The sequence below is a fragment of the Eublepharis macularius genome, chromosome 12 (assembly GCF_028583425.1).
Source record: "Eublepharis macularius isolate TG4126 chromosome 12, MPM_Emac_v1.0, whole genome shotgun sequence".
In the NCBI taxonomy this organism is placed as follows: domain Eukaryota; kingdom Metazoa; phylum Chordata; class Lepidosauria; order Squamata; family Eublepharidae; genus Eublepharis; species Eublepharis macularius.
This window is the reverse complement of record NC_072801.1, coordinates 16,366,675-16,387,033: the sequence shown is the minus strand read 5'-3', so window position 1 is coordinate 16,387,033 and position 20,359 is coordinate 16,366,675. Positions and strand designations below refer to the sequence as shown.

Here is a 20,359-nt window from a genome sequence, read left to right as displayed (position 1 = left end):
AAAAAGCTGTTGAGTTCTGAATCAGTCATGAGGAAGAGGCAGAGGAGTGGTTTTTTTTTTTGCAGCTGCTAAATCCCTGCAAGGCATCTGTGCAAGGTGCCACAGAACTCAAAATGACAAAGAGGAACATTAATATTTATCAAGTGGATCCAAGGCATCAAAACGAGGAATGACATCAATTGCTGTATCCAGTTCTTATTGCGTACAAGTATTACAGGCCTGCCTTTTCTTTCATAAAAACAAAAAAAACTCTGAGCAGAAAGAGAAAATGAGGGTGGGCAGGGGAGAAAGAGCATGGGAGGGACACTTGCCCTGTGATGAATTTGTCCCACCCTGCTTGTCAATTCTTTAGGCCAGGACATGCCAAAGAGGGCAGTTCGTTCATCCAGAATGAGGGAAAGAAACACTGCCCTTGCTCTGATGTGGCCTTATGAGAATATTGGATTGGATGCAACCAGCTGTTCCGCTTGTTCTTCCCTCGCTTCCCCTTCACTGCAGCCCCCTCACTGGTCAGAAGGACCTCTTTTGCCAGTGGACAACCCACTGTGGTGTAGCCAAATGTAACTGGCGAAGAGGCACTATGACAATGCATACATGATCCCTGACTGGTTGGCACATACAGTCACCAAGAGCTGCTCTCTCCAGTGTGAAAAGAATTAGGTGCAGGGGGAAACCATGTGTTTGCTACACCAGGGCAAACTGTGCCTCAAGAGACTGGCGGCGTGGGGGGTGATTTACGTTAGGAACACAGCTGCTTTCTAGAGATGTGATCCTGGCTCTCCAAAGCCTCATCATGAAGAGCCAGAAACGTGGCTCACTGCACTCATCTGTTTCTGAATTTTACCAAACAAGCCCATTACTTACAATTGCCAAATGGTCGATTTCTTCTTCTCCTGGACTGAAGGATGCTCCCGGGAGGCTCTGTACAAAAGGTTTTAAAAAGCAGCTAAGAAATAGTCCAAAATTGGTTCTTTTTCCCCAATGCCACACCAATGACAAAAAGGCTTTAATCCTGCAAGCTGAAGATGAGCGTGCTGGTTAAGTGCAGGGTCTAAGAAGCTTTTTGCAACTCTGCACTTACTTTCTAGATTTTTATCTCTCCTTGCTACAATTAATAAATACGAACAAGAAGAAACAACAAATTCGAATGTCAGCTACAGTTCTGGCTGGCTCAACCAGGAAAGCAGGAGCTCAGACAACAGTGTCCGTGGCTCAGAGCTGCTCCAGCCATACAAATGTTCCCAGTTATAATAACAATTTTATATATAACAAATCTTCAGCACATTTGTTTAAAAGGCATGTCAGCTTTAGAAGGGCAATTTGGAGAAACATTGACATGGCAGGAATGACTGGGGGACAGGGGCGAGAGATTTACAGAGGGGAAAACCAGTGGATGGGGAAACAAATAAGTGGGGGAAGCCAGTGGAAAGGGTGAAACAGCTCCTCCCTCCAGCCGTTTTCCCCAGGTGCCAGGTGTGCAGAAAAATCTGAAATCTAAAAATATACATTGGGAGGGTTAAAGAAAACCCAAAATGATAAAAGGAGTGCCTATAGTTTTAACAAGTGGCTGTTGCTAGGCTACCATAGCTTAGCTGGCACCATGCAACTCGGCCATAGAGGAGAGACTGCTGGGGTGGGGGGGAGGAAAGGTGAAGATAAAGATATGGGAGGAGAGAAGGAAGCAGAAAATGGGGGAGAGTGGAAGGAAGGGAAAGAGGACATGGGGGGGAAGGAAGGGAAAGAGGACATGGGGGTGGGAAGGAAGGGAAAGAGGACATGGGTGGGAAGGAAGGGAAAGAGGACATGGGTGGGAAGGAAGGGAAAGAGGACATGGGGGAGAAGGAAGGGAAAGAGGACATGGGGGAGAAGGAAGGGAAAGAGGACATGGGGGGAAGGAAGGGAAAGAGGACATGGGGGTGGGAAGGAAGGGAAAGAGGACATGGGGGAGAAGGAAGGGAAAGAGGACATGGGGGGAAGGAAGGGAAAGAGGACATGGGGGGAAGGAAGGGAAAGAGGACATGGGGGTGGGAAGGAAGGGAAAGAGGACATGGGGGTGGGAAGGAAGGGAAAGAGGACATGGGGGTGGGAAGGAAAGAGGACATGGGGGGAAGGAAGGGAAAGAGGACATGGGGGGTGGGGAGGAAGGGAAAGAAGACATGGGGGGAAGGAAGGGAAAGAGGACATGGGGGGAAGGAAGGGAAAGAGGACATGGGGGTGGGAAGGAAGGGAAAGAGGACATGGGGGTGGGAAGGAAAGAGGACATGGGGGGGAGGAAGGGAAAGAGGACATGGGGGAAGGAAGGGAAAGAGGACATGGGGGGAAGGAAGGGAAAGAGGACATGGGGGTGGGAAGGAAGGGAAAGAGGACATGGGGGTGGGAAGGAAAGAGGACATGGGGGGAAGGAAGGGAAAGAGGACATGGGGGGAGGCAAAAATGAGGTGGCTCTGCAAGTTCTTGCGGGTCTGCACTTGTACTTCTCTAATCCCTTTATAAAATGGACAGCTCCCAAACTTGATTTTTCCTCTATTAAAAGGGGCCTGTGGAGTTTCATTATATTCACTTGCAGACTGATTTAAAGGTTCCCTCTTGGGGGAGAAGGAAGAACGGGTATAAGCTCCCGGGCTAGAGTGTTCCTAGTGCTGTTCCTAGAGTGTTCCTAGTGCTGATAGGAAAAAGAAATTAAGATGTACAAACTATTACTGCTTCTTAAAGAAGTAATAGTTTACTTTCACAATACCAAGCTTATAATTTATATATATATCAATTATTTTTCTGTAAAGATAGTTGCTCAAGTTTAGAGAACGGACAGTGACATTTAGGCAGAGAAACATTTTGCGGTGACTTGCGGTTTTTAAGCTGAATAATTTAAGGAACTGGCTTTGACCTCCAAAGTCCTGAAGAGCTTTTGTAGATTGCCCCAGGCGATGTCTGTAGACTCCCAAACCAGTCTTTGCAAACTTGGGAGTCTAGAAATTTGCTCTTTAAAAACAAATGCAAGGGATGCTCAGTTCTGCGCCCCGTGCCAAAAGCTTGGTGCGATCACAGAACCACAGGATACTCGGGGGGCCTTGCTCACTTCCTTCCCAGCCTCATCAAGAGGCCAATGAAGTCCCTCCCTTACCTGATCATCTCTGTCCACCTGACGGCCTCCTGCAGCTCCATCAATCTCTCTTTGTATTGATTGCGTTCCATCAAGACTCGGGCCATCTCCACGCGGGTGAAGCGGCGCCTCTGAGCAATGGGAATGTTGTCCTGCAGGGGGGAGGAGGACTGCTTCAACCAACGGGAAACGGAAGGGGACCGAGGTTAGTAAAGCGCAAGCCAGGCAACTAAATTCACAACGCTGCTTCTTTCCCTCCTTTAATACTGCCCCCCCCCACCACTGCATGTGTTTTAACGTAAGCCAAAATAATCTAGCAGCAACCTTGCTTAGCAAGGGAAGCATTGCTTCTGGAGGAGAAGCCATTAACAAAAAGCGAATTAAGTTTTCTACAAGCCTCTGAGATGGACTTGGAAAACATCCCAGTCTAACTAACATGCCTCTAAGACAGCAAGACATTAATATGGGTTAGTCGACTAATATTAACTTGATGCAGAGATAAGTTATCGCGATAAAAGAAAGGAAATGCATTTAGAAATTGTGCAATACATGGCAAAGGAGGAAGACTATTTAATGGTGAAAGCAGAGGTCAGATTTTTAAGTGTGGCAACAGAGCGCTCTTCACCTGCAGGATAAACCCAGCTTCGCAATTTCTTTTACATGCATTCTGAAATCAACCACAAGATCAACACAACCCTACACATTCCTAAAGCTTTACTTCTGGATTAAGAAGTTCTGTTAGAGGAGAAAGCCCACTGGTTGATATTTGCCTCATCACCGCGAACGCTTCCTATAGGCTGCATTTTATTTTTATTATTAAGTGCAGCTGTCTTCCTTTCAGGCAAAGGTGAGTATGTGCATTTATATATTCATACTTCACTTTACCAAAAAAAAAATATTAAAACACGTTTTAACAAAATCCTTCAAAATAACTTCAATGACCAGGTGGCAGGAGGGGGGAATATGGGGGACAGCACAGGCAGTAGCTCATAGGTGCCTCCCATACCTGGCCTCCTCTCAACATACTAAAAGTCTGCAGAATTTTTTTTCCCAAGCTTGCGCCCGGAATATAGAATATATACAAATGATCAGGGAAGTAAGAAATGTGTTCACCTCTGCCACGCTTAAAATGTTACCACACTTAAAAAGTTACATCTGTCTTCATCCTTCATTCAAACAGCAAAGTTAATTTCTGTCTATGAACTAACGTCAAGCATGTTATTGAGTCAATACTGAGAGATGCATCACTAGCTCACAGGGATTAACACCAGCTTGCTTTTTCTGTACAAAAAAAAGCTCCCAAATATTAGTGGAGAAGTATGGAGGGAACAGCTGTGACAGCACTGATGAAGTCTTGGCCCTTCTTAGGTAGTTTGGCCAAGCTCACCTGGTTGCTCCCATCACCTGGATGATGCTCTGGGGGAGACCCTGTTGACCACTGGGCAGCAATGGAGAGAAGGGATAGATTCGAAATGCAGCCTTGCACTCCCTTCCAAACAGCTACCACTAACATGCTTGCAGATCAGGAGGCTACAGGAAGCATTTCGGGATAGACAGACGGCCGGTTTTCAGGGCTTGAGGAAAGCATATTCTAGAATTCTGTCCTACAATTCTTTCACCACATTCTGATTTGAAGAGGCTTGTCTGATTTGTGCCTGGCAAAAGTTGGGCTGCTTCCTACAAGCAGGATTTTTAAGACACTGGAAAGTTGTGGGCAAGGAATGAGGAACTAGGAAAGTCCAAAATGAGCACAGGTATAAGCCAGCACATGGAGCTGTGGCAGAGCGGCAGGGGCTCCAGAGATAAGTGATGACTCACAAGAATGCGAGACAGCTAGCTGCCAGAGCACTAGTAAATGGGTTGAGTGGATCATGACACAGTGCTGAAAGGCACCGTTCCTGCCAGCTGCATGGCATCAAGGTGCTTGAACAGGAAAACCAAACACATGTCAAGTCAGCAGTGAGGGGAACACAGAGCAAGGAACAAAAGCCAGGCAGAAGGTAGCTCTGAATGTATGGGCCGACTGGGCAGCAACAGGACATCACGTGTTTCCAAGAACTAGAGTGGGATTGGGGAGCAAGGGATCTGCTAAGGCAGCTTATAAACAGGTGACTGAGGTGAAATGAACTGTCTCTCCTCAGGCATCTTGTGCCCGCCTGAACAGGAACTGGGAAGCTCCTTTTGGATGTCTTCCCCGGTTCTTTCTTCTCCCTCTCCCTTGGGTTCACAGAATGTTCTTTCCCTGAAGAATATTGGACCCTAAGGGAACTGTGGTGTCCAAGACGGGAGTCCTTTAGCTGCCATTTGCCTCAGGATTTCTGTCTCCACACATTTGTGAGCTGTATTGGGTGGAGGAGGAGCTTTCATCTCTCTTCAGAGCAGCACAGCCAAAACTATACCCACACGGTTTCTGATAGCTTCCCTGACTCTCTGGTATTTGGAATATAAAGGTCACTGGGGGCCAAACTACAAGTGGCGCCTGACACAGGTTGGACACTTGCCAGCTTCCCTCAAGTTTTGATGGGAAATGTAGGCAGCTTGGCGGAATGTTGGACAAGTGACAGTTGAAAAGTCCACTGGACAGCAGTCGGAGAGCCAAGCTGCAAGGCCAGGACGCCTACATTTCCCATCAAAACTTGAGGGAAGCTGACAAGTGTCCAACCTGTGTCAGGTGTCACTTGTAGCGTGGCCCTCTGTCACCTGAGGCAGAAGTTTTCTGCTGAGCTTTGGGATTAGGCTGGTTTTTTAAAATTCTGAGGGCGCTCTTTCTGGTTTGGTCTTATTGTAACTTCTGTTTCCATAGCAGATGGGTCATTTGTGAACTGCCTAGAGTCCTTGTGGGAGAATGAGCAGCAGAGGCATTTTTAAATGACGTCATCAAACTGCACCTTCGCAGCCAACTCTTGATCGCAGGGGAGCAGCTGCTCCTCTCAGGCAGTTTCCATTGTGACATGATCAGGCCCACAAGGTGGGCCACCGTGAACCAGAATCTGGTCATATCCAATGGAAACACCTGCCGGTGGTGACTTTGCACCCAGAAGGACATAGCATTATTTTTCAGGTACATGAAAAAGAAACACTCCAGGCCCCACCCTCACCCTCCCTTCCCCAGCATTTTAATAATGGAATATACCAATTCTGTACAGAGATAGCTGCTTACATCCTCCACCTCTTCTTTGGGCTCTCGTCGGGCAACGATCACTTCTGATTTTACTCTAGAAAAGAGGGAGAGGGAAAGATGGCAGGGGGTTACGACTCCTTTCCTACGGACAGTTTCAGATGAGTGGCCATGTTGGTCGGCAGCAGAAGAGCAAGATTCGAGTCCAGTAGCACCTCAAAGACCCACAAAATTTCCAGGGTGTAAGCTTTCAAGAGTCAAAGCTCCCTTTGTCAGATACAAGTAGGAATGGAGATCCCTGAACCCTTATATCCTCCAACAGAGAAGGTTCAAGGAGAGGTTACAACGTGACATTGCTGAACTTGAGTTCATTCACTAATTCAGAACGATGGCTTCCCCTGGGACGAATAGGGGACACAGCATTCTTATCTCACTACAGTGTTAATTTTCTGTATCTCCTACCTCTAAGCGTTTCTCCCATGCTCCAATCAAGCTGATTCCATTTCACACTGTACTTTAGCATCCTGACTCCTTTCTTTGCAACCTCTCCCCCAGCTTTTGGCTGGGATATAAGGACTCAGGGATCTCTGCTTGTATTTGATGAAGGGAGCTTTGACTCTCGAAAGCTTATTCCCTGGATATCTTGTTGGTATTTAAGATGCTACTGGACCCCTACCTGTTTGGAGACAAGAGCGAGGGGTAGCAGGTGAAGCAGCTTGACCGTCGTCCCCAAAAGCAGACCACCACAGGCACTATCACCACAGAAAACTCCTGCATCATACCCGGGGCATGGCTGAAGGGAGTCTCATAGAGCAACCTCGATAAAGCTAAGGAGATGTGGATCTGGTTGGTGCCTGGATGGGTTTGCACCTGGGAATCCAAAGTAAGCCCTCAAGCTCCATGATGAAAGAACTGCAGGATATCAATTAAATAGATACATCAATAAATTAAATTTGTGTCTCTGTTGGAAACAGAAGGATGGATTCGGGACACAGGCCTCCAGTCACTGACCTTTAAATGAGAGAGGGGTGGTGGTCACGGGACTGTTGATTCTGGTTTGCCAGCCAATTGCAAGCCATGGTGGCTCAATTTAGTCATCGCCTGAAACCTCAGTTAAGCGTCCTTAAATGTAATCCAGAGCAAAAACAGTGTTGCACTTACCTGTAACTGTTGTTCATTGAGGTCTTCCATGCAGGCACACATGGGACTGCACACACGCAGGCCTGCTGATTCGGAGGTTACTTTAGCTGAAAATCCACTAGGGGCACTCTTTCTCTCCATTGTGCATGCGCAGTTACTTTCCCGCCGAAACGGCCCCTAGGAGAGCGGTGTGCCCCCCGATACCCTCGGTTCCTCTTTCACCACCGTACCACCTCAACTTGGAAGGCTTACCCAAGGAAGGAGGAAGGATGTGTGTGCCTGCACGGAAGACCTTGATGAACAACAGTTACAGGTAAGTGCGACACTGTTTTTCATCGTCGGTCTTCCTGTGCAGTCCCACATGGCAGACTAACAAGCTATTTACCTGGGTAGCGGAAATTGTCACGAAAAAATCGAATGAAGCACCGTTGTCCCCACTGCCGCCTCTCTCCTGTCTAGGATATCCAAGGCGTGGTGCTTCACGAAGGTGTCGGCTGAAGACCAAGTCGCCGCCCTGCAGATGCCCGGTATTGGCACTCCTCTCAAAAGCGTTGCCAACGACGCCTGTGAGCTGGTGGAGTGAGCGTGCACCTCCAGGGGAAACAGCAAGTTAACATTCTTATAACACAGTCTAATCGTCTGCGCCACTCATCGTACTACAGTTTGAGCACCGGCTTTCTTACCCTTGTTAGGACCTGCAAAACAGACAAAGAGTTGTGAATCAAGTCTAAAGGACCTCGTACGGTCAAGGTAAAAAAAGGATCGCCCTTCTAACATCCAAAGTGTCGAGGGACCTTTCTGCCTCAATTTTCCCCTGAAAAATACAGGCAGGACTATTTCCTGTGACACATGGCATTTTGATACAATTTTAGGCAGAAACCCCAATTTCGTCCTCAATACCACCTTATCAGGATGTTCCTTTAAAAAGGGTGGGTCCACGCTCAATGCGGCTAACTCGCTCACCCTCCTTGCTGAAGCGACCACCACTAGAAAGGCTACCTTCATGGATAACAATCTCAAGTGACATGTCGCTAAGGGTTCAAAAGGATTATTCAATAACCACCTTCTTAGCAGGGGGAAATAAACTGTTCAGACCCTTCAAAAACAACTTCGAAGTATGGTGGGAGAAAACAGTCTTATTATCTACTGGTGCATGGAAAGCAGAAATCGTGCTGAGTAAACTTTAACAGAGGAGTTGGATAACCCTGTGTTTTAGTTCCAACAAAAATTCTAAAACTGTAGTTAAAGGGCAGTTAACTGGGTCTAGTTTCTTGCATTCCACCCAGACTCTGAGCCTGTCCCATTTCAGACTATACGACTGTCTGGTCGACAAACGCCTGACATTAAGAATGGCATGAGTCATTGCATCAGAAAGTGACCCGCCTATGTCATCAGCCAGGCCGTCAACCTGAGTCTCTGGACGTCGTGGTGAAGGATTCTGTTCTGTGACAGGAGGTCTGGATTCGCAGGTAAGTGACAAAGTTGACTCTTCAGTTTCATTAGCCCCTGGAACCATGGCTGCCTCTGGGGAGGTATCAGAAGGTGGACTGGGGCTGTCACTCCTCCGGAACGGCTCTTTGAAGGCCTCCGGCTCGGATAATTGGTCTGCCATCCTAGAACTGGAGAAGAACTGGTGCCTACTGACTGGCTCTGGTGAAGGTTCTCTACGCAGTTTGTCAGTCAGGAACGTGCGCCCGGTATCCACTCGGGAATCGAAAGGCTGTCGACGAGACCAGGAGCTCTCCTCCCTCCTATAGTGGTCGCTGTCTCTCGGAGATCGGTGGGATCTCTGTCTCCTGCGGGGAGGTTCGCCTTTCTCTTGCGAAGAGCAATCCGACCATGATTTGGATCAAGTGGAGTGTGACTTCTATCTAATTGATGGTGTGCGCGGAGGGTCAATTATAAGTACCTCCTGCTCCATCCATTGTTTCCTCGGAGTCGATGACAAGGACTCCTGGGTCTGTGAGTGCCTCGACTTCTTAGATTTCTTCCAAGGGCATTTGCCTTCCGGCCTAGCCCCCTCCTTCAGAACCGATTGGGCCTCTTTCAGTCTCTTCTCCTTTGTCTTCTTTAGTTGGGTCGCGGTCATCAGATTCAACCTGACCGGTGACCTCGGTTCCAGGTTCAGTTCCCCGGCCGGTTCTGTCAGACCCGTACCAGTGGCTGGAGTTGAAGGCTCCCGAGGCCTTGGTGTCCTCGAACCCGAGCGGTTCAGATCCGACCGTCTTGCAGCCTCTGAGGAGCTCGATAGCGTCCAACTCCTCGGGGTCTTCAAACCCCATGTGCTCGGTCTCGGAATTCAGGCTGGCACCAAAGTCAGCCTTAGGGGTGAAATTCAGGCAGTGCCGACAGGATTGGGTGTTATGGGTCTCCCCTAGGCACATCAAGCACAAAAAATGACCATCTGTTTTGGTCATTTCCCCATTGCACTGCGTACAGTGCTTAAATACAGCCTTCTCAGACATATTGTACTGAAAACGTTAAGTTAAGAAGGAAGAAATTCCACTTATCCGTCCGTTGTATCAGCAAGAACCTCTTCGACCAGCGGCAAAAGAGGAACTGAGGGTATCAGGGGCACTCCGCCCTCCTAGGGGCTGTTTCGGTGGGAAAGCAGCCGCGCATGCGCAATAGAGAGCAAGAGTGCCCCCTAGTGGATTTTCAGCTGAAGTAACCTCCGAATTGGCAGGCCTGCGCGTGCACAGTACCATGTGGGACTGCACAGGAAGACCAACGATGAACATCTGAATTAAGCTTGACAAGGAAAGTTCATTGTGACTCTGGGGAAGCTAGAGAACTCAGTCTACAAACTTTGCACTTAAGAAAACTGCTGACCCTGGAGGAGGGGGTCACTCACCTTTTCAGCTCCTCCTCCAGTTCCTTGATCCTGGCTTCCATTTTGGCTTTTGCCTGCTTTGCTGCTTCAAGCTCTCCTTTCAGCACCTCCTGCTCCCCTGTGAGCTGATCGACTTTCGCAATTAAGTCATTCTTCACTATATTCAAAGCATTTCTTTAAGGCAAATAAAACAGAAATGAGTTTAGCAAGAAGGCACTATGATGAGATGGGTATGCCACAGTAGTGAAATCAGGAAGAGTGGAGAGTTTGGACGAGAATGGGGACAGGGAGTTTAAAAAGATTCAAATAATATTCACGCCAAAACCTCACATTACTTTATGGCAGTCTCTTCTTATACCAGGTGTTAGTGCAAGATGCAGATGACGTAGGCTAGAGACAGATAATGGTCTTCCCGAGTCAAAGGTGGTTTTTGAAAGAGGGTTAGAGATGCTTATGGCGCATGCACACTCATCCCATTTTCACCTCTGCAAAATGAGCTTTGCAAGTTTGTGTGTGTTTTCATAAAGTCTATTTGGCCAAAGACAATGGTGTGACAAGCAATACGTGAGCATGCTGCACAACGCCTCTCTAAAACTGTTCTCTCTGAAAAACCTATCCTCTGACTTCACTCTAACCAGCTCCAGTAGAGCTGGTTAAAAATTCTCCAAAAATGCAACAAAAAAACCCATTTTAGCCATTTAAATATTGCTTTATGCAGTTTGGCACATGTGGGATTCACTGGTGCTTTTGCTTTCCTGGAAAAATGCCCTCCCTCAACTTGTCTGAGGCCGAATCCTAGGCTCTTCAAGGGGTCCTTGAGACATGCCACACACTACAAGCAAGCCAACAAATATTCCTCATTTCTTACTTTGTTTCCAGGAGCTGCGTATTCTCCAAGAGAAGATTCCCCACTTCCTTGCCCATTCCTGGGGAGGAAATAGACAAATAATAAAAGTACCCACAGAGATTTGATCCATACCCTTCGAAAAGGCAAAACTATATGATCTGCTGAAGGGATAACTATGCCTTGTAAACAGGCTATGCATTTAGCTACACAACCCAAACTGTCTCCCAGCATGTTGAAATCTTGGAATAGCAGCAAAAATGTCCTGCGTTTTACTTCCTTCCTAGAACTGCAGAGTTACCCATTCACCCAAGTACAGAGACTGCCCTTCACAGGGTGGGCAGAGTATATGACAGCACTAGAGGCAATTCTTGGATCTACATTTGGAGCTTGGAATCTTTGTTGCACTGCAACTTTCACACCAATTCCAGCTGAGAGATAAATCAGGCAACTGCCCAGGGTATCTCATTTGAGTACACATGAATGTGTGAAGGAGGCTGCTTGAGATCACACCTGCTGGCCCTGACTCCACATTCAAGTGTTCTCTTTTGCATAGAGGCCGCACCCAATGCACAACTTCTGCAAGAATGACCCACTAGCCTCCGTTTCCCTGGGGTTTGCAAGCAAGCATTTCAGTTTACCCTGTCAGGTTCCAGACAAATGCTGTGCTTGGATGCATGGAGGCTGGTAGGTCAAGGCAAGTGAGTGCAGCTCTACTCAGTCCCTTCCACAGTGTTAATTTCTATCCAAACCAAACACTCGAAAAGGACCTTTAGGATCGAGGCTGCTTATTTTCCATCCAGGCTCATGAAACAAGCCAGAACAGAAGCCTCACCGTGATTCTGCCTATCATGCCTTCTCAACATGCAAATGGCCCTGCTGTTCCAGCTAGCTCAAGGCCCATCTAGCCCTCACCACATGGCAATTCTGCACCTAGACAGAATGCCTAATGATCACTGATAGATGCCCCCTGCTCTGGGAAGATATTCAATTCTTCCCCACACCCCAAAAGGCAATCGGTGCTAGTGGCATCCACTAATTCCCGTGCCAATATATTCTGCATGTCAGTTATGGGCAGAAACAGCTTTTGGGAGGCCCCTCAGACACTTGGCCTTATGTGTCTGGGCTGTTGCCTCTTACTGAGATAACATCTGTACCAACTGAGAATTCAGACAATAGCCCTGGCTCAGTCCACATGACGCTGCCTTCTACTGAGTCAGCCCATCAGTCTACACAGGTCAGGACGGTCTACTCTGACCGACAGCAGTCTCCAGATTTCAGGTGCAGATCTTTCACCCCACCTACAACCTGATCCTCTTAACTCCATATTATACATTACACTGAATCAGAGTATTAGTCTATCCAGCCCAGTTTTAGCTACTCTTGAGCGGGAGCAATTCTTTTTGTATGAATCTTTTACACCTACAAACTGAGATCCTTCTAATTGAGATGCTGGGAACTGAACATGGGGCCTCCTCCATGCAATACATGCACTCTACCACAATAATACACGTGTGAACACATGAAACTACTTTACATTATGTGAGACTGTTGGTCTATCCAGGGCTTTTTCCCAGCTGGAACGTAGTGGAACGGAGTTCCGGAACCTCTTGAAAATGGTCACATGGCTGGTGGCCCCGCCTCCTGATCTCCAGACAGAGGGGAGTTTAGATTGCCCTATGTGCAATCTAAACTCCATTGGAGCAGCGTGGAGGTTGATCTAAACTCCCTTCTGTCTGGAGATCAGGGGGCGGGGCCACCAGCCATGTGACCATTTTCACTGAGGGCGATTTAAACTTTTAAAAAAACACCTTGTTCCAGCTGACCCAAAATGATGTCATTGGCCCTGGGAACATGCATGCACTCTGCGCGCGCACATGTGGTACCAGGGGCACCACCTCCCACCGAGAGTTGCCCCCTGTGCTGGCAACCCACTGAGTTCCGCCATCTCTTTTCCCAGAAAAAAAGCCCTGGGTCTATCAATGGCACTTTCAAATACGCTGACTGACAGAGGGCCTTTTACATAACCTCTTACCAGATCCCTTTAACTGGAGATGAGGTTTCTGTTAGGAACCTCTCCCCACTCTCCTCTGAGAATATCAGTTCCCAGTTCTACAAGGAATGATCAGAAAAATGATCTTTCTCCCTATAAATGCTGCAGCAAGTTCCCCACTCAAGACCAGACTGTGCCTCTCTTCTAAGTAAAAAAAGAATAGAAAGGGGAACAACAGAACTAATGAGCTAGATCTTACAGGGTTGAAGTTGGGCCTTGCACACACTAGGGTGCCATCTGTGAATGCTGGAAATGCAGAAATATGAAAGGCACAATAAGGACAGACTGCAACACAGGGCTACTGCCAAACAGAAGAATCTCTGTACTGCATTCTCTTGTGTTATGTTGTAGCATCACACATCCAGAATTATGATATCATCACAGGCTGTGTTGCCGCAACTCAGCTCAATCACCAGTGGCTGTTTCTGGTGGAGCCAGAGAGACACACAATATGATGGTGTCAAGAAATGCAGTGTGAACTTTAGGGTGGGCATGTGCCATTTTCAGCAGTATCTCTGCGTGGCATGTAATGTCTAGCTTTGCCCTTAGCCTCATGTGTGTAAATGCCCATAAAAGAGTAGAGGAAAAACCCAACCTGCAGTTTGAGGTTACATGGGCAGCAGTGTGGATGCATACATTTAAAAAAATGGCTCTTGTGCAGGAGCGTGAATTTAATTCAAATTGGAAAGAGAAAGGGGAGCTACAATAGTTCTAATTTTTGCAAAACTAAGGGAGAATTTTTCTCAGAATCAATTAACATTGAGCCTTTGAGCTCAGTATCGTTTACTCTGATAGGTAACAATTCTTCAAAGTCTTAGATAAATAGGGATCTTTCCAAACTCCTACTATCTAGGACCTTCTACATCCAAAACAGGCAGGGCTTTTTTTCAGCATGAACGCGGTGGAACGAGTTCCGGCGCCTCTTAAAAATGACCACATGGCCGGTGGCCCCACCCCCAGATCTCCCCTCTGTCTGGAGATCGGGGGCGGGGCCACCGGCCATGTGACCATTTTCGCCGAGGGCAATTTAAACTTTAAAAAACTCCCCCCTTGTTCCAGCTGACCCAAAGTGACATCATTGTGCGGTCCTGAGTTCCACCACCACTTTTCCCAGAAAAAAAGCCCTGAAAACAGGAGATCTGCTACTCAGCCGCACTACCCAAATTGTCCCCACTCATGGAACAAGGAATATTGAGATTTCAACACAGGGAAACATTGCTTTTCGCTTGTTCTTTCACTTCAGCTAATAAAAGCCCAAACCGGAAGCAAACTCTCAAGTTCTACCTCATTCTACTTTTTCTAGATTCAAAACTCTCTTCCTCCTTTACACGGGGTAGAAAAACGTTGTTGTTGTTATTATTATGCTGTTCCTTTTGCTTACTTGAACTGTAAAACACCAAACACACATTCCAGACAAATGAAAAGTTCACAAGAGCCACAGCAGCATAGGAGAAGTGTGAAAACACATCACAACACAACCCCGACTGTACACACACCTTCTTCCCACAATGAGATAGGATGGATTTATGATGGTAGAGACAAGTTCCCAATAGTAATGGAAAAGCAGCAGTGGTTGCATTTTTGAAAGACAGGGGAGAAAAAAAAATACAACAACCAGTAAGACAAAAAGAGATGAACCCTTCGGATGTTTCAGACAGCATGTGAGATACATGTTATGTTGCGGATCGGCAAACAAAATAAAAAAGACTTAATTCTGTAATGGAGATGAAGACTCCTGTTGGATAGGAAATTAAAGAATGCTTCACACTTTACATAGAGTGATTCTGCACACGTTGGGTAATGCACTTCCAATCCTCTTTATAGATCATTTGGAATAGATTTGTTCATGTGCGGAACAAAAAATCCACCTCAAACAATTGATAAAGTGCATTGAAAGTGCATTATCCAACGCGTGCGGAATCAGCCACTGTGGCAAGACTGGGTTTGCAAATGAGTGAAGACTCATTTGACTCATATATTATTGGGTACCAACATAAAAAAAATTTGGTGCCCAAGCAACCAAGCTGCTGGGAATTTTCTGGTCCTGGATGCCAAGGTCTGAACTGCATAGTGCCATTTTAAAAACAATGAAATTTGGAGCCTGTGTATGTTATTACCCCAGGATGACACAGAACATGGGTGGAACTTATGAGGGCCACAGAATTCAACCTGAAAAAAAAATCTCAGGTTTTTGATAGGCTTGCAGAGCTGCACCACCCTGCAAAGAAGTTTTCTGCTCCCCATCATGGGCATGAGAAGCAAAATAAGGACTGAAACAGTTTCAGGAAATTCATAATTGGATATCCCATTGGGGTGGGGGGTGGGGAGTCCAAACTGGATAAGAATCACAAGTCTGTGGAAGGAAGCAGAATCAGATTTCTGCACAATCTAAGTAAACTGTAGTTTAGGACTTCAGATTACATGGGCCATCTAATTTTTTTTAAAAATAAAAATAGTAAATTTAAATGTCAGAACACACGTTTTTGATGATACTATGCGGGGGGGGGGGGGGTTGTTGCTTAGCTTTAACACACCTTAGTGCCTCAGCATATCTTAATCCAGCCCTGGAAGGACATGTTTAACCCTCTGCCCCCACTGCTTTTCCCAATCTAAATTCCCACCCCCATTATACATACAACAAAAAAGAAATAAATGAGAAAGAAAAAGACCAACAAACTTATCATGCCTGAATTTGTTGTTGTTTTTGCAAAGCTAATCGCTTTTGCAAGGCTAGTAGCAGGAACATGGTATAGAGTAAAAGGGTTAAACGCCCCCTCCTCTAGTGCTCCGATTAAAATAGATCCATGTGGCTCCTTTAATATTTTTTTTAAAGACTGGAGATCTGACCGCAGCTTGCCTGATTTCTGGTTGGTTTTGCCCTGTTGTCCAAAATAAACATATATAAATAAATTTGCATCATTTATACAGATCACAAATTTCAAATGTTTAAGGCATATTTTTCTTCAGTTTGCTTTAACATATGGCAGTTAAATATGATACCACCCTAGAATAAAAAGCAACCAGGGCAAATATAAACTTTGAGAGGAAGCATCGGGGCACAGGCAACCTGAGTCTTCTTTCACAATTGCAGAAGGCACAATGGAAGGCTTTCCGTCTGACGAAAACTAACATGAAAGCCCAAGAAAAAAGCCTAGCTTAGAGCGGAACTACAAGTGACAAAAGGCACAGATTGGACACTTGTCAGCTTCCCTCAAGTTTTGATGGGAAATGTAGGCATCCTAGTCTTGCGGCTTGTCTCTCTGACTGCTGTCCAATGGACTTTTCAACTGTCACTTGTCCAACATTCCGCCGAGCTGCCTACATTTCCCATCAAAACTTGAGGGAAGCTGACAAGTGTCCAATCTGTGCCTTTTGTCACTTGTAGTTCCGCTCTTAGTTTTCTCCCTGAGGCGCAAGTTTGAATACAACACAGCTTTCTAAAATACATCAGCTTGAGACCCAATTAAAGAAAAACAGGGTTGCACTGACTTGTAACTGTTGTTCATCGAATGTTCTTCTGTGCAGGCATACATGGGAACTGCGCATGCGCAGGTTGGCCTGCACATGTGCAGTTCCCTTGTGGGACTGTAAAGAAGACACGAAGATGAACCTTAGCTGTTTCATCATATGAGTTTTCATCAAATCTGCTTATTTGCATATGAGAATTAGCAATTGTTCTAAAGGAGGTAAGCACACTATATTTAGATGAAGCATGTACGTTGATCCAACATGGCTTCTCTTATGTTCTTATGCCACAAGGTATAGATGGAACTCTCTGTCTAGGGCAGTGATGCTCTGTATTCTTGGTGTTTGGGGGGGTGCAATCAGTGGGAGGGCTTCTAGTGTCCCTTCCCCACTGGCAGACCTCCTGAGGACACCTGGTTTTTGGCCACTGTGTGACACAGAGTGTTGGACTGGATGGGCCATTGGCCTGATCCGACATGGCTTCTCTTATGTTCTTATGTACGTTGCAGCAGGCATCATCTTAGCAGAAGTATTCTCCATTGTCTCACACTGGAAAGAATACCTCTTCTAAGATGGCATTTGCTCTCTGCAATTCTTATATTTGTATTAAAGACTGCCTGTAAAAAAAATAGGAGCTATGCCTGAGTCAACAAGGTCTTTTTCATCCATCAAAATGTTTTATATTTATTAGACTAATCAACTAAAAAAAGTGTCCCCTAAAAGTAAAAGTTTAATAGTTTGAACTGTGTGCCCAAAATGCACCTGCTCTGGTACCAGGTCAAGAGGCAGACTCTGAAACTAGTAATGTAAAAGCTCACGTGAAGGGTGTTTGGTTTTTTACAAAAAACGATTCCCAGGAAAAATCAACCAGGGAATGAGACACACTTCCAGGCCACACCCCTTGGCCTGCCTCTTCCGAGCTGTTTGAAACATCCAAGTGATTCAAAATGACATCCTGAAACAGAAAAGAAGAACTCCCAAATCAATGGAAAAACCATCTACTGCTTCTTAAGAAAGCAACATCATCACCAGCACAGAAATGAAAAACAAAACAAATAACAAATAGGTCCAAGAAATCCTGGAAAAAGCATGAAGAGATGCCAAATGAACAGAAACGGGGGAAAGAAAACACCCATAGGTTTAAAAACGGCCTTCGCCTTACCAAAGAAATCATCCCGTACTATGAAAGTCATTCCATATGTGAAAAAGAGGAAGGGAGGGTTCAGAAAGAGAGGGACAAAGAAGAGAAAAAGAGGGAAGAGAAGAAGAGAGAGAAAGCAGCCATTAAAGTCCAATCTGTAAATGGCAAAAAAACAGTGATGCACTTTGAGGGTATGAGTGTGGAACGCAATTACGTCGCAGCCTGAACTGTTCTCTGTCCACTTTGGATCTGGCTGAGCAGGGAGATTTTGAAATAAAATGACTGACTGGCATGTCCTGGTTCTGCCATTGCTCTCTACCCTGAAGAAACAATGGAGCTTTCGATATATTGTCCTTCTTGGGGCACATTACCAAAACAGCAGCCCGAATGAAGTCTGGGGGAGGTGGAAGAACAGCTAGACAGGGTGTTTACATGGGGGGCTAAAGGGTGGTAGGAAGGCACTGGTTCTCAAGTGAAAAGTCCTCCCAAGTATTAATCAGTATGGCATTATCTAATAAATGTCAATCAAGAAAATCAAAGAAAGAAAAACTGCTTTGACTGTATTTGCGAACAGAAGGCTGGTTGTAACAGACTGAACCCCCAAGGTGAGGTTGCATGGGACATGATCCAGCCACCTTGCTAAAGCTAAGACTTCTGGGGAACCCTATACAAAGCACCTTGAATTCCAGAATGGAAGAAATACAGGAGATGAGTGAGGGGGGACGATGACAAACCAATCCATTATCTGATTGATCGCTGTGCTTACATGTTCCTTCCTCCCCTCATTCCCTGGAACAGAGAAAATCTTCCTGCCTGTGCTAGGAACCATGGTACACATTTCCCACTGCCATAGTAAAACACAGAAAAAAAGCCCTGATGGACCAGACTAAAAGCCCCTTCTATTTTGGCATCTAATTCCCAACTGTGGCCATCCAGACACGCTTAACCAGGGCAAGAAAAGCAAAAGCCATCTCAGCACCTGGCACTCCGAGTTATACTGTCACTGCACACAGAAGCTTCATTCGCCAGTTAAGGCCCATAGCTACGGACAGGCCTTTCCTCCATGCATTTCTTTAACAGTCGGAAAAAACATCAATGCTGGAAAAAGGAGATTCTGATGCTGATTCTGGTAGAAGGACTTTCTTTCATCTGGACTCAATTTCACTGGGCAGCCTCCAAATTCTAGCACTGACTGTCAGAGATAAAAAACAATCTTCTCTGTCCACATTCCCCACAGCATTCATGATCTCATTAATCTCTCTCATGTATGTCTGTGCCCGCCACTTTGACCTTTTGTCTAATCTAAAAAGCCCCCCCCCCTCCATTTTTATACCTCACAGAAGGTGCCAGAACCCCTTAGCCATGAGATTGCTTTCTCTGCACCTGCTCTAGGATATTCTTTTGAGGAAATTCGATCTACACGCAATACTACTTAACTGCCTCCCTAAGTATACAGATTGAATATTCCTCTAGAAAAGATACCCTTTGACAGCTGTTAAGACTCCAGCTACAACTCCAATGGTTGACTCTATACCTCGATCTTCCGCAAATTTGTCAGCTGTGAGAACCGAGCCTCAGCTCCCATCCTACAAGTTCTGAGCCCCTACCCACCTACCTAATTTAATGCCGCCTGCAAAATGAATTCACTCAGAATGAGGAACTTAATGGGTACATTGCCTACTCTTGAAAACAAAATCCCCCCCTCCACAAGAGAGGTTCATTAACAGCAGGTTCATCCCACCTCCCAGGTCCCAAAGAGGGAAGGGTCAAAGCAGTGGAGCAAGCCTGCAGAAAGCTTATTTAAAAAAAAAGCTTACTAAGATGTAGCGGGCCATGTGAGCAAAAAGCAGCAATGTTCTAAAGGGGGTTTGGAACCTTAAATCGTGCAAGCTAATTGGACAAGGGAAAGGCAGGACAAAGGCTGCAAAGCCAACTGTGATTGGACGACAGCAGGGGAGTATCACATGTGTATACCCATGTCATTTGGTTAAAAACTCAAATAGGGGAAGGGGCAGAAAAGGAACCAAAAGGTGGGAGGGGGCAAACAAACAAGGAATCTGAACAGAGGAGAGATACACACCTGAAAACTCCCCTATGGGCCATGTCCAGCGAAGCACAGAGAGACAGGAGGAGGGGAAAGGAAGTAGGAAAAAAAAGAGTCAATCAGTGACCAAAACCAACAAAATAAAAAAGTCTGGATAACAAAAATTAACAATGACTTTGCCATTTCAATGTCAAAAGGCATGAAATAGTAAGAGACAAGACCTGCCGTGACTGCAAATGGCATGAATCTACGTAAGGGACATCTGGAGTAGAGAGAGGAGGTCATTTCCCCTCCCTCCCCTCCCCCAAATGAAATAGGGGTGAGGAGTCTACACATTTCACAATTCTGGATGAAACCCCACTTTCCCACTAGCGTCTCCTACAAGGCTTTCCATTTCAACTGTGGGACAAAAGGCAGTTCCTTGGCTTGGATTTCTTCCTTGCCTTAACAGAGCAGATTTAAAAACCCAACCAACTTTCACAGTAGCATCCATGACTTTCAGTTGGAACCTTAACCATTCGCTGAAGCCAGCGTGCGCAACTTGGCTCTCCCATGCCCAAAACAGCCCATGGACTTGTCACTCGTTAACCGGGCATTTTTGCAACAGGTAGAAAACCAGCA

At 46.1% G+C, this 20,359-nt stretch overlaps 1 protein-coding gene across 1 annotated transcript in view; it reads right to left on the bottom strand.

Annotated features, from left to right (window-relative positions):
* The window catches only part of MAPK8IP3 (mitogen-activated protein kinase 8 interacting protein 3), a 76,267-nt gene that overhangs the window by 23,351 nt on the left and 32,557 nt on the right, over positions 1-20,359 (bottom strand). Inside the window, 7 exon segments of the mRNA XM_054993230.1 lie at positions 865-921; positions 3,122-3,252; positions 6,234-6,315; positions 10,213-10,365; positions 11,060-11,117; positions 17,716-17,733; positions 19,775-19,786. Of these exon segments, the coding sequence (XP_054849205.1) occupies positions 865-921; positions 3,122-3,252; positions 6,234-6,315; positions 10,213-10,365; positions 11,060-11,117; positions 17,716-17,733; positions 19,775-19,786 (511 nt within the window).